The following is a 12,312-nucleotide window of genomic DNA, read 5'->3' as shown; positions in this document are numbered from 1 at the left end:
AAACGAGAAAAATTGTTCCCTAGGGTCCCCAGTAGGTGGGGTGGGGGCAATCCCTGCTGCTTTCTTCGCCTGCTGAAGCCTTTAGGCATGAGGAGGCCCAATTATACTAGCTCATGTGTGCAGTATGCATTAAACTATTGGTGTTCTGAAAAAGAGAAATTAAATGATAGGACAGCCTCAGTTGTAACTATAGACATTTTCAAATAAAATTTTATCAAGTAAATGTAAAATACTAATTAAAAATAATATGTCATGAGTAAGAAGAGTTTTCTAAGAATTAAATTTGGCTGAAAATATGTTGATGACCCAGTCAGGCATTTGCAATAACAACTCTTAATTAAATAAGATAAAAAGACTTAAATAAAGCCTAAAGAGCAAAACTTGAAAAAATTCTAAATGTAAGCAACAAAAGTATTTGAATTAAAATGCACTACATACTAATGACTGTCAGAATTATTAACATTATCTTAGTTGTCTAGAGAAAGAAGACGTTAGGAAAAAAATCCCTAATAAATATAATGGGTCAGTAGAAATAGTGTTCTCAGATTTGATAATAGCATAATTCTAAACAAGAATAATCACTAGGATTATATATTTAAATTTTTTTCTGGTATTAAGAAGAAAACTTGGTCAGGTATGTGAAAAAGAAAGCATTGTTACAGACACTAATTTATTTTAGTAGTAGAAAATCCTAAAAGTAGAAATAGTGATAAATGTCCTCAAAATAATAATAATAACTATGTAGGAATAAAGGAAATTTAATAAGGAAATTACAGACTACATGAAAAATATTACAAAGTTTTGTGGCAGATGAAATGGGAAAAGAAATGATGTTTCTAAATGGAAGCAATAATATTCTAAAAATATTAAATTAGTGAAAATGGATTTAAAAGCTAAATATAATGTTAATAAAATGTTAACCATATATTAGAAATATAGATAATATTGTCTATAAATTTATAAGTGCCTTTTAGAATAGGTATGATGGACTACAAGCTTAATATGGCTAACAGATTAAAATTTCAAATTCCTAGATATTCTCTGTAAGTCCCTTCCTTATTCTCTTGTCTCAACTTTTCAATATTCCCAGTCCAAACATCATCAATCATGACTAGCTACATTTTCCCACGTTATTTCAGGATATTCTCTTCCTGGTTGGATCCCTCTTCCCTTCCTGGTACTTTTCATTTCCCTGCAAGACTTAATTCAGTAGTCACATTTCTCAGTACACTATTCACTGCCTTCTACTCGATTCTGACTCACAGTGACCCTGTAGAACATTGTAGAACTACCCCTGTGGGTTTCTAAGACTGTAACTCTTAACAGGAGTATAAAGCCCTGTGTTCCCCTCAAGGAGCACTGGTTGTTTCTAACTGGTGACCTTGCAGGTTATCAACCCAGCATCTCTAAATCCATTGAATAAGGCATCTCTAAATAAGGCATCTCTAAATCCATTGAATCATCCCCTGTAAAACATTTATCATATCTTATTTCAGTTCTTTACTTTGTTTCAACTTCTGGACTTAGAATACCTTGATGGCAGGGACAACTACTTGAACTCTGTATATCTACTTCTAGTGTATGGCACGTAGTCAAAACTTTATCTGAATCAAGAAAAATTGAAACTATATGGGTTTGAGAATTACTCTCTCTATATATGTATAGATTAAATTATTAGCAGTTTCCTTTTATTGTAGACTTTTTCCAACGTGTTCTAAAAACATCAAGGAAAAATAATGCCCATTGGCACAAAAGCAAGAATTGAGAACTCACTCCACTAATAAGCAATGAACGAGCTTGGGGTCAATAGATGGATAGTCACAGTCTAGACCCAGATCCGACCAAGTCTAATTTCCAATCGTTGTAATTAAATTTTGTTTCAATTTTTTGACAGTCTTCTTTAGAAATCTCAAAGGAAAGACAAATGTAATAAAGTTCAATGGGTTAAGTGAATTTAAAAGAAAATCAAGAGTACAGTTTTATGATATAAATAGGCAAGGACAACAACGGATGACATGAAAATATACACAAGGCAAGAGGGAAAATAAAATAAAATCTTTGTATATCAGAATGCTATGAACCTTTATTGTAATTCTCTGTATAGTTAGAGTTGCCCTGTGTAAGGGGATTGATCAAAATGTGAAGGGAGGTTAAGAATAATCTGAGATAGAAGTAAGAAGGTCCATTGTGAAGAAGCCTAACAAGTGATTATGTTGCATTCATGTATTTGAAGATTTATTTTAAAGATAGCATGGAATCCCTGTTCTCTGTTTCCAGAAAGATTAAACTATATTTTTCCTCCTTTGCAAAAAAACAGAATAGCTCTAAAAAGAAGGGAAAATAACTGTACATAATTTTTGTACAGTTTGTATAGTTTTCAACTAGAGGGAATTATCAGATAATTTCTCATGACCCTTCATGCCATTTGTCCCACTTTTATAAACATGCAACAATACTGGACTTCAAGATTTATTATAAGGCTACCGCGATTGAGACAGTGTCCCACCACCACACTGCTCACTTCCATTGAGTAGATTCAAACTAAGAACAATTCTATAGGTAATGTAGTACAGGCAAAAAAAAAAAAGAAAGTTCAAAGAAGCAGTAAAATGTCTCCAAATTGGCCCATAGAAATAGAGTCAACTGATATGTGACAAAAAAGTAAAGGTAACTCAATGAAGATAGGAAAGTCTTTTAGTCTTTTTAATCACATGCCAAAAAACAAAATTAAAAAAATGATCTTGATACTAACCTTACAGATCTCCAAAAACATTTCATGAAAAATGGATCCTAGACCTAAGTGTAAAATGCAAAATTATGTATCTTCTAAAAGATAACATGAGAATCTAATTTATTTGGACTTACTCTGATACAATACCAAATAATAACCCAGAAAATAAAAAGATTGATAACTGGGACTTCACTCAAATAAAAATCTTCTTCTCTGAGAAGATATTGCTAAAATAATAAAAGGACAAGGGACATCCTGGGAGAAAATACTTGCAAAACGTTCTTCTGATAAATTACTTCCCTCCTAAATATATAATAATTCTTAAAATTCAGCAATAAGAACAAAAACAGATGAATTAAAAGATGAGCATAAGATAGGAACTATTTACCAAAGAAATTATGAATATGAAAATAAAGCATATAAATATGTTTCATATTTTGTCATTAGAAACCCAAGACTGGCTGCTGTCAATCCGTTCTGACTCATAGCACCCTATCTAGAATTTCCAAAGCTGTAAAATTTTTCAGGCGCAGGATAGCCTCATCTTTCACCTATGGAGCAGCTTGCGTTTCGAAACCAACAGCCTTGCAATCAGGAGTGTGATGCTTAAGTAATAGCACCAGGAGGACCTCCTTCAGATAGCAGTGAGATCCCACTAACTACGCACCTATTAGAATGCCTAAAAGCCAAAACACTGATAACAGCAACTGTTTGTGAGAAGTTTGAGCATCAGGAAATTTCATACATTGTTAGTACAGATGCAAAAAAGTACAGTACTTTTTAAGAAAGTCTGCTGCTTTTCTGTAAAGCAAAAGTCTCATAAGTGCAACTGAATACCTATGTATTTATTCAATGATCTGAAGCATTATCGGCACACAAAACTAGTACATGGGTGTTTATAGCTACTTCAGTAGATTTCCAAAGTTGGAAGCAGCCAAAACATTCAATGGGTGAGTGGATAAACAATGATACATTAATACAATAGAATATTATTCAGTGATTTTAAAGACATGCTTGAGCCTGAAATCCATTCATATATCTATGGTTTGCATGTCTCTGGTTCATTTTAAAGACAAAATTATCATTTTATTATAAAGAATATTATAATTCTATCCATAGTGTAATTTATTTAGCCAATAGTATAGAATTTAAAACATTGTTGAGCAAAGGAAATTATACATGAATAAGCCATTTTAAGACTGAAGAAATGAATTTTTGACTTGTACAGATTAAACTCTGCAGAGACTGTACAGGGACTGGGCACTATTTACATAAAAATGGGGTTTAGTGATAGAATGAAACTTTCAGTAAGATTCATTCACAAAGGCAGACCATGCCTGCCAGACAAATATATGTCATAAGAGCAAAGAGGACATTAAAATAATAAATATTTGGTAGGCCCAGGCCACCATTCATGGGGCATCCTCAAAGCAAGGCATCTAAGCCAATGTCTATCGACCATTAATTCTATAACATTGAAAGCGTAATCATTTGTTTCTTGTCACATTAGGGTGTTCTCAGCCTTAAGTCCAAGGGTGCATGTCAGTTCCTTAAATCTGCTACAGATGAACTTGGGGTCAAGCGGTTTCATTTAGTGGGGTTTCCACATCGAATCCTACTAGTCTGGCCTCATAAGGGTGTTGTGTGCATTGAGACGGCAGAGTCTAAAATCTCACTAGTCTGTACACAGGCCTAGGTCACCAAGGGTTGGATATATTTTTTAAGGGCAAGATATTTTAAAAAGCATTTAATTAAGAACATTGTACAGGGCTTATTCTCCTCTTGGGTTTTATATAACATAGATACTCATGTATAAGCTGAGGTTTTACGTACATTTTTATGAAGTTTTTGTGGTAAATTTAGGTGCCTCGGCTGATATTTGGGTCAACTTATACTCAAGTATATGTAGTAAGTATTTTTAAGCATTTTGGTTTTCTTTTTTTCCAATGGGAGATTGTGAGACTTGGTTAACCCATAAACAGAAATGTAATCGCCTTTTCTGAGACATTCATGCCCCCATCCCCGTCTTATTTTAAATTTCCAGTAAGCTTCTAGCCCCAATCTTAGAACAATTTTTTTCTTATGGCGTACTCGATAATCACCCTCGTGAACAGATCACTGAAGATAGGGGTGCTACAGCAAAGAGTGGTGAAGAAACCAGATGGTGCCAGGCTATCAGCAAGAATATCATCAGGGGTCCTAAAAGCTTATCTTTAATCAAGCAGGCATCTAAGTGAGGTATCAACTTAGCCCACAAGAAAGAAGCCCAGCAGCCTTTGGGAATGTAAATTGGATTATAAAAAATAAGATCCAAATCTGAAGGAGAGAACCGTAGCATAGTTTAAATTCAGAACACCTAGTTTGCGGTCAGCTATGGATGGATGAGAGTGGAACTCCGAAATCCATTTACAGGTCCCACAGAGGTTCAGTGTCTGATGACTCTCCCCTGAATGTAGTCCAGGGATGGGAACAACCTGGCTAACCAGACAAAGAGCACTGTAAAGTTGAATACGGCAGGTGTAGTTAGTTATTAGGTTAAAATGTCAACACCTTATCATTTGATCTCCTTTTTGAGTCATTTCAAAGTTGCATCAGTTTTTAATATTTTCTGCTTTATTTTAGATTGCGGTTTTCTTCAATTTTGTTTGATTTTTTTCGTGTTTTATGTGATTTTCTGTTTAATGATTCTAAGATAGGCATTTGTACAGAGAGTAGCTGGATCATAATTCCCTAGGGGCATGGCAAGGTGCATTGGGGAATCGGGACTCTAACAACAAGGAGCTCGACAAGAAAATGTTCTGAAAATCATTTTGGTGATTCTTAATATGACCGAATAATTAAATTGTATGTGACTCACTGCCACTGAGTCGATGCCAACTCATAGCAACCTTATAGGGCAGGGTAGAACAGACCGTGTGGATTTATTAGAGAAGAAATCCCATATTTCTCCCTTGGAATGGCTGGTGTTTGTAATAACCATGATGCTGCTAGGGCCATCATATTTGAATCATATGTTAATAAAATTATTTTTAAATAATATAGAATAATCTCCCAAGTACATAGCTAAGTGAAAGAAGTCGGTCTTCATAATATTGTTTTATTTCCACACTACTGCATGCTGGAAGAGGCAAAACTATGAAAAAATGGCAGGAATAAAAAGATGAATGACTGTCTAGAAGGCTTTTTCCTTTTTTTTTTTGAGGGGCCATGGGAGGTAGGACGATGATAATGAATAGGTGGCGGACTAGATATTTTTATGACAGTGAAAGAATCCTGTAAAAAGGTGCACATGTAACAGAATGCAGTTTTCAAACCCCAAAGGACTGTACAACACTAAGAGAAGCCTCCCCATGGAGTCCAGTTTTTGAAAACATTATCAATGTTGGTCCATCGAATGTAACAAGTGTGCCTCAGGTGAAAGTTGCTAATAACAGGAGCTACTGTGGGAGGGAACACTTGTGTTTTTCATGCAGTTTTCAGTACCTAAACTCTTACATAGCTCTAAAAATTAGTCTATTTCACACCGAGAAAATAAAATGTTGATTATCCTTCCTGGAAACACAAATAGCTATTATTACGTTGGACAGATAAGGTTAAAGCAAGATAAGCCATAGTTTCATTTATATGACAGGAAATAAAGCAATGAAAATGCAAAATACTACCATTCAATAACTTGAGAAAAAGAAATACCGTATATACTCATGTATAAGCTAAGTTTTTCAGCACAAAAAAATGGGATTCGGCTTATACACGGGTCGGTGGTACCCCAGCGAGGTGTAACATCTCGCGGGTGATTGCCGTTCCTCTACTGTTCATTCCAAGCCCCCTGACACTGCAGGGCTTTGAATGTTTGTTTACTCGCATCTAACCAATCAGAGCCGTCCTATGATATGGACGACTCCAGTTCACAGAAGTACCTGCAGTGATTCACTTACGCCGGCCGGCAGCTGAACTGGTAAGGATGTGTCTGTGGCTGCGCTCCGTCTCTCCCCTCTGGTCTCTGTGTTAATTCACATCCTGCATTTCCCACCCTAGGCTTATACTTGAGTCAATCTGTTTTTCTGGTTTCCCAGGTAATAATCAGGTACCTTGGCTTATACTTGAGTCAGCTTATATTTGAGAATATACGGTATATATGCATATAAAACTATTTTATATGCATATACATACACACACATATACATATAATAGTTTTAAATGAAAACGTCCTACCATGACTCGTGTTGGTTGTGTGGTCAGCACTGGGCAGGTTGCGGCGTCCACTCACCAATCCTTTCTTGATTTCCCAACGAGAGCCTGCTGTGAGTAAAGGCTTCCAGCCACAGAAACCAGTCTCGAAGTCACATGCGATATCATTTGCTGCTACAATAAATGGAAACGAAAATCACAAAGGTGAGATGTCAATAAAAACGAAGGTGGTCAGAATAAATACATCGCCTCCAAAATATGCTTGAAAGTATCAAAGCCTTGGTTATGGACTTGGCCCAAGGGCTCTTCCATTTCCTGCTAGGGTTACTATCACCTATTACAGACCCACCTGTACAACAGACTCTTGCCTGCGTAGGAAGGCCACACCCCTGGTTTTGTCTAGGATCACTCCAGGTAATGGGGGTGTTTGAATGGAACAAGCCATAGTTTCCCATTTTTTTCTCAAGAGTCCCAGTTGGGGCAATGCTGTTTACATTACAACTCCAAGGAAGCAAGTTTATGCATATAATCAATCTTCTCTTACAGATTCTGAAATAACTATGCTAATTCCACAATAATATAATAATGCAAATGACAATGAGATCCAAGAGTGGAGAAATGGAGACTTACAAGTGACCTGGGCATCACCGAGACCTTAGAGAATTTTACAATTATATCTGTGTCATTAAACCACAAATAAATAAACACTATTTCCAAGCAAACAAACTTGGATTGTATAAGTCTTGAAATTTGGGTTTAGGACAAAAATTGGAAGCATTTTTCCTTTACTCAAAGGCTTTATCACTTGAAATGTTAATTATTAAACTTTTCATAGACCACTAACTGCCACTTTCCTTTGAAAATCACGTTAGTTTTAAAACACCATTTCAATAAAGGTCTATGAAAGTAAGATGGTCCAGTCACCTCCTGTGATAATACAAGAGAACTGCTAAGCTATTTTACAACGGCATTTGTTCCAGTAAGCTTTGGATTTTAAAGGCCAAGTATTCTAGAGCATAACTGCACCATAAAATATGAGTCAAATTCTGGTCATTTCAGTTGAGTTTCTTCCTTTAATATTTTCTCTGCATAACTCAAAAACTTTAAAGTGAAGTTATAAATATCTGAAGAACATCTGGGGAGTTAAAATCTATTCCAATCACTGACAACATGATTTCATGTATGTCAATTAATAAGTTTTTATAACATCTAAAATAAGCTGTTCATGTTTTTAAATGTACAGTATTATCAACAATGATTCTGATACTTTTTTGGCTTTGGTTTAACACTCTATGTTCAGAATTTACTTTACATCCCTAATAGAGGTATGAGATACAGCATGTTCATAATTTTAGAGATATTACATTGTGAGTTCATCAGTTAGAGTAATATTTTTAGATTATGTCAAAGCCATCTCTTGAAAACTGGCAGAAGAAAAATAATTTCATAGCAGCAACTGGAGAAAATTCTTCAAGATCATGAAAATTAAAATATTTATCAGTCATCTTGTTCTGAAGTTAATCAGTTCTCTAAGTTAGAAGCAGGGAGCATGTGTGGAAAATGAATGGGGGTTATTTCATTCAATAATCACAATTTTAGACTATAAACACTTAGATAATATCCACTAAGAAGTCATAAGTATCTTTCCTATAAGAAATTGTATATATAATACATATTATATATATATGAATATTCCCCATTTCTTCAGGAAGTATTCTCAACAACTATTTTCAAAATATGAAAACTGTCTAGAAATAGTACTATAATAAAAATTAAGTTCATTGAATAGAATCCTTAGTTTAAGTTCCTTTCACTTGAAGATTATAACAGCTTCTCCTTTAAAGATTCACAAGTCATGTTGACTTTTTAAATGATCTTTAAGGCTTGTAAAATAAAAATCTAACTTCTCATAAAACTTTGCAAGCTCTTTTGAGTTGAGTACAGATCTGCACATGGTGCAGTCAGTTAGGTGTGTGTGTGTGTGTGCACAAGCTTTTAGATGCAGAATATTAATTATATGCCAAATATTAATTAAGATGGCACAGAACTGCCAAAAGGCACAGGTCCCTGTTCTTGCAGTCATACAATGGACATAGAAGGGTATCAAGAGATCATCTACTGAGAAAGTTTATATAGAGATGAAAATTCATAAAAGTAAGAGTAATGGGGAAATACGTCCTAAATCAGAAGCTACAACATGGGCTCCAGGTTACGTTCTTAAGGAAACCAGTTCAAAGGAGAACATAAAGATTTTTCCTCCACAGAGAAAGAGGGAAAAGGGAAGCTAAGTTTTAAAATGTATAATTGAAAAGAATCTATTTTCTTTCAGTGATTCAAATAGAGGGTAATGTAAATTATTAGAAAGATTAATTTCCTTAAAAGTAATAGACCAAGTTGCCTGTAAAAAAATTTTAAAGCATAAAAAGAAATCTGACAGGCTCACAATAGAAAAGAAGTACATGTTCTTCACATTTTTTAATGGAATGAGAGAATAACTCCCCAAACTTTATCAATATCATAATAGTTGCTAGACTGTTCTGTATAAAGCTAGGGGGGGTTGAGAAAGTATTGTTTACAAATTGGCCAGTAGAGGATTTTCCCTTCTCTTTTTTGCTTTGATTTTAAGATCACTTTTCTGGGGGCTCTTACAGATATTGCAACAGTCCACACATCAATCGTATCAAGTATATTTGTACATAAGTCACCATCATTATTTTATGAACATTGACGTTCTTTTTTTAAAAAGAATACTTTGATTGGGGGCTCTTACATCTGTTAACACAATCCATACATTAATCCAGTGTGTTGAGCACATTTGCACATATGCTGCCATCATCATTTTCGAAGCATTCTCTTCCCACTTGAGCCCCTGATATCAGCTCCCCATTTCTTCCCCTTCCCTCCCCCGCTCGCCCTCCCTCATGAACCCTTGATCAGTTACAGATGTTTTTTTCCCTTCTTGTCTTTCCTACCCTGCATCAACATTGCTCTCAATAAGATCCTTACTCACCTATTGACAGAAGTGTATTGCCCAGAGATTTACATTTAAAAGGTGATATTTCTCTTGTGACATCTTTTTCTGTTGCTGAACAAATTATCTCACTAACCAAATAAATGCCAAATTGTAATAATAAATAAAATAACTACTGTTTTATGACGTAGGGATTGGATTCTTTAAGTTGGAATTCATCATTTCTAAAGAAACATAATATTAGTCAGTTTCTAAGTTACCTCTTTAGGGACCCATCATGATCATTATAAATTAAATGGTGTTTTCTCTTTAAGATAATTAGGTTTGAATAGTAATGAGATCATTTCCTGTCACTCCTATCAGAGACTTCATGATAATCCTGACAGGAAAGTGTTCCGTGGCGCTTTTGGTCCATGCATGAATTCCAGCAGTCGCCGGAATGATTTCTATGGTCATCATGCATGACCTGGAGGTCAATAGCACCTCTCCTCATTTCCAGGGAAACTGAGTTAAGAGAGAAATACTCAGCATTTAGGAAGGTTACCGTAGTGCCACTCATTACTCTTGAAGTGATTCCTAATCATGGTTAGCAAGCCGTAATGTTTTCCTCTGTTCTGAACATATGAAAACACACACACACACACACACACACACACACACACACACACACATACACACACACGCACACACACTGCTCCATCACTCACAACTATCCATTTAACAAATGGGGGAAGTTTCACTTATTTTAGCAACTTGACAAGAAACATTAAATTAACATCCATACTCCAGAAGAGAAATGTCAATCGCTTCAGAGCGAGAAGTTATTTAAAATCCATTATCTTTAGCATTGTTCAAAGCAAAGACATCAGGAACCCGATGAAAGTCATGGATCTGAGCATGTAAACACAGAGCCGACAGCTCTCTACGGAGGCCTAAAGCGTTAATTCACTTACAGCACGTTGCTGGGTCCTCGTCGCTCCCGTCAGGGCAGTCCTGCTGCGCATCGCACACTAGCTCCGGGGCGACGCACTGGCCAGTAGCACAAGGGAAGTCGTCAGCAGAGCAGGGTTGGCCGGGCCGGGCCTGTGCACAGGCATGGACCCACAGCCCATCAAGACCAACGAAAGCTCTGTGGCTCAAAAGAGTCCCTTCAAAACTAACCTTCGGGGGGGGGGGGGGGGGAAGGAGGGAGAAGTAAACATTGTGCAGGCTTAATATAGCATCTTTATATTAAAAACCCTGAAGAAGTATGATTGAATATTTAAAAAATTAAGAAAATGACTGCTTTCTCTGAAGAACAATCAAATGCAACTGCAAACACCTGACAGTCCTGACCCAGTATGAGAAGGGTCCTGGGGAAATTAACTATAATAACCATCTGAAAAACCACGAACCATCACAAGAAATAACAGCATCAGCTTGACCCTCTACCAGCTCCCTGAATGCAAACTTGTTCTGCGGTCATCATTTTGGTAGCTCTTCCTTCAATTTTCAAAAATAAAAGAAGCATATTTTTACTAATTTATATATTTATATAAACTTCATCTGAGTATTTCTGTCTAACCGAAGCTAATATTGGAATGCATGATGGGAAAAACTCAGGCCAATTGAAAATGGCACAATATAGGACAAATTCTAAAATAACAAGTATTATAAAATATATATTAAATTTAACCGAAAAAAGAGTCATTTCTGGGATCAATTAAGGGCCAGCTACAGAATAGAGTCATCATTCTCTCCAGTCAAAAGGAAGGTGTAACTATTAGTAAGTGCACCAACTATACAATTCTACTCAAAAAACACAGATACTCAAAGTCTTAGGGTCCTGTGAGGTATTACTAGATGCAAAAATATTTAGCACCAAGGATAAAAAAGTAGTATAAATAGCTGACAAATAGAATGACAAACAACTAATTATCTCTTGCATATTGTAGTACCCATTGTTCAGTCAGGGTTATTTCAATTTAGAATAAAATTAAAGTTCAATTTCTTAGTAAACACATTTAGAAAGATTAATAGTCACACAAGGCTAAAGGCTACCGTGTTAAAACAGATACGGCTATTCCGGTGATTACCAAAAGTTCTATTATATTGTAAATAAGATATGGGAAATTTAGACTGACTTGTTTTAGTATTTTCAATTTGAATATTCTGAACATATATATATTTAAATATAGATAATATGTATTTATTTAAGTATTTTCAATTAGAGTTAATAGTGGTCTCCAAATTAAAATTAAATTTTAAATAATGTACAATAATAAAACAGTCTTTGTAAAGCAGGGTATGTTCCAGTCATTACTATCACCTATATATATATATATATAATTGAACCTATGTTTGTATAGTTTCAAGTCATCAAATAAGCAGAAACATCAGTTTAGGGTTCAAGATTTATGAGTTAAACTTTAATCCAAAACTT

At 35.3% G+C, this 12,312-nt stretch overlaps 1 protein-coding gene across 1 annotated transcript in view; it reads right to left on the bottom strand.

Moving 5' to 3' along the window:
- MALRD1 (MAM and LDL receptor class A domain containing 1) overlaps positions 1-12,312 on the bottom strand; it is an 836,583-nt gene that overhangs the window by 704,487 nt on the left and 119,784 nt on the right. The window contains exons 10-11 of the mRNA XM_075553413.1: positions 10,844-11,051; positions 6,944-7,090 (exon numbers count right to left, since the gene is read on the bottom strand). Coding sequence (XP_075409528.1) covers positions 6,944-7,090; positions 10,844-11,051 — 355 coding nt within the window. The remainder of the gene's footprint in view (positions 1-6,943; positions 7,091-10,843; positions 11,052-12,312) is intronic.

The sequence above is a fragment of the Tenrec ecaudatus genome, chromosome 6, assembly GCF_050624435.1.
Source record: "Tenrec ecaudatus isolate mTenEca1 chromosome 6, mTenEca1.hap1, whole genome shotgun sequence".
In the NCBI taxonomy this organism is placed as follows: Eukaryota; Metazoa; Chordata; class Mammalia; order Afrosoricida; family Tenrecidae; genus Tenrec; species Tenrec ecaudatus.
Note: the sequence above shows the minus strand (reverse complement) of the source record. Positions and strands in the feature narration are given on the sequence as shown.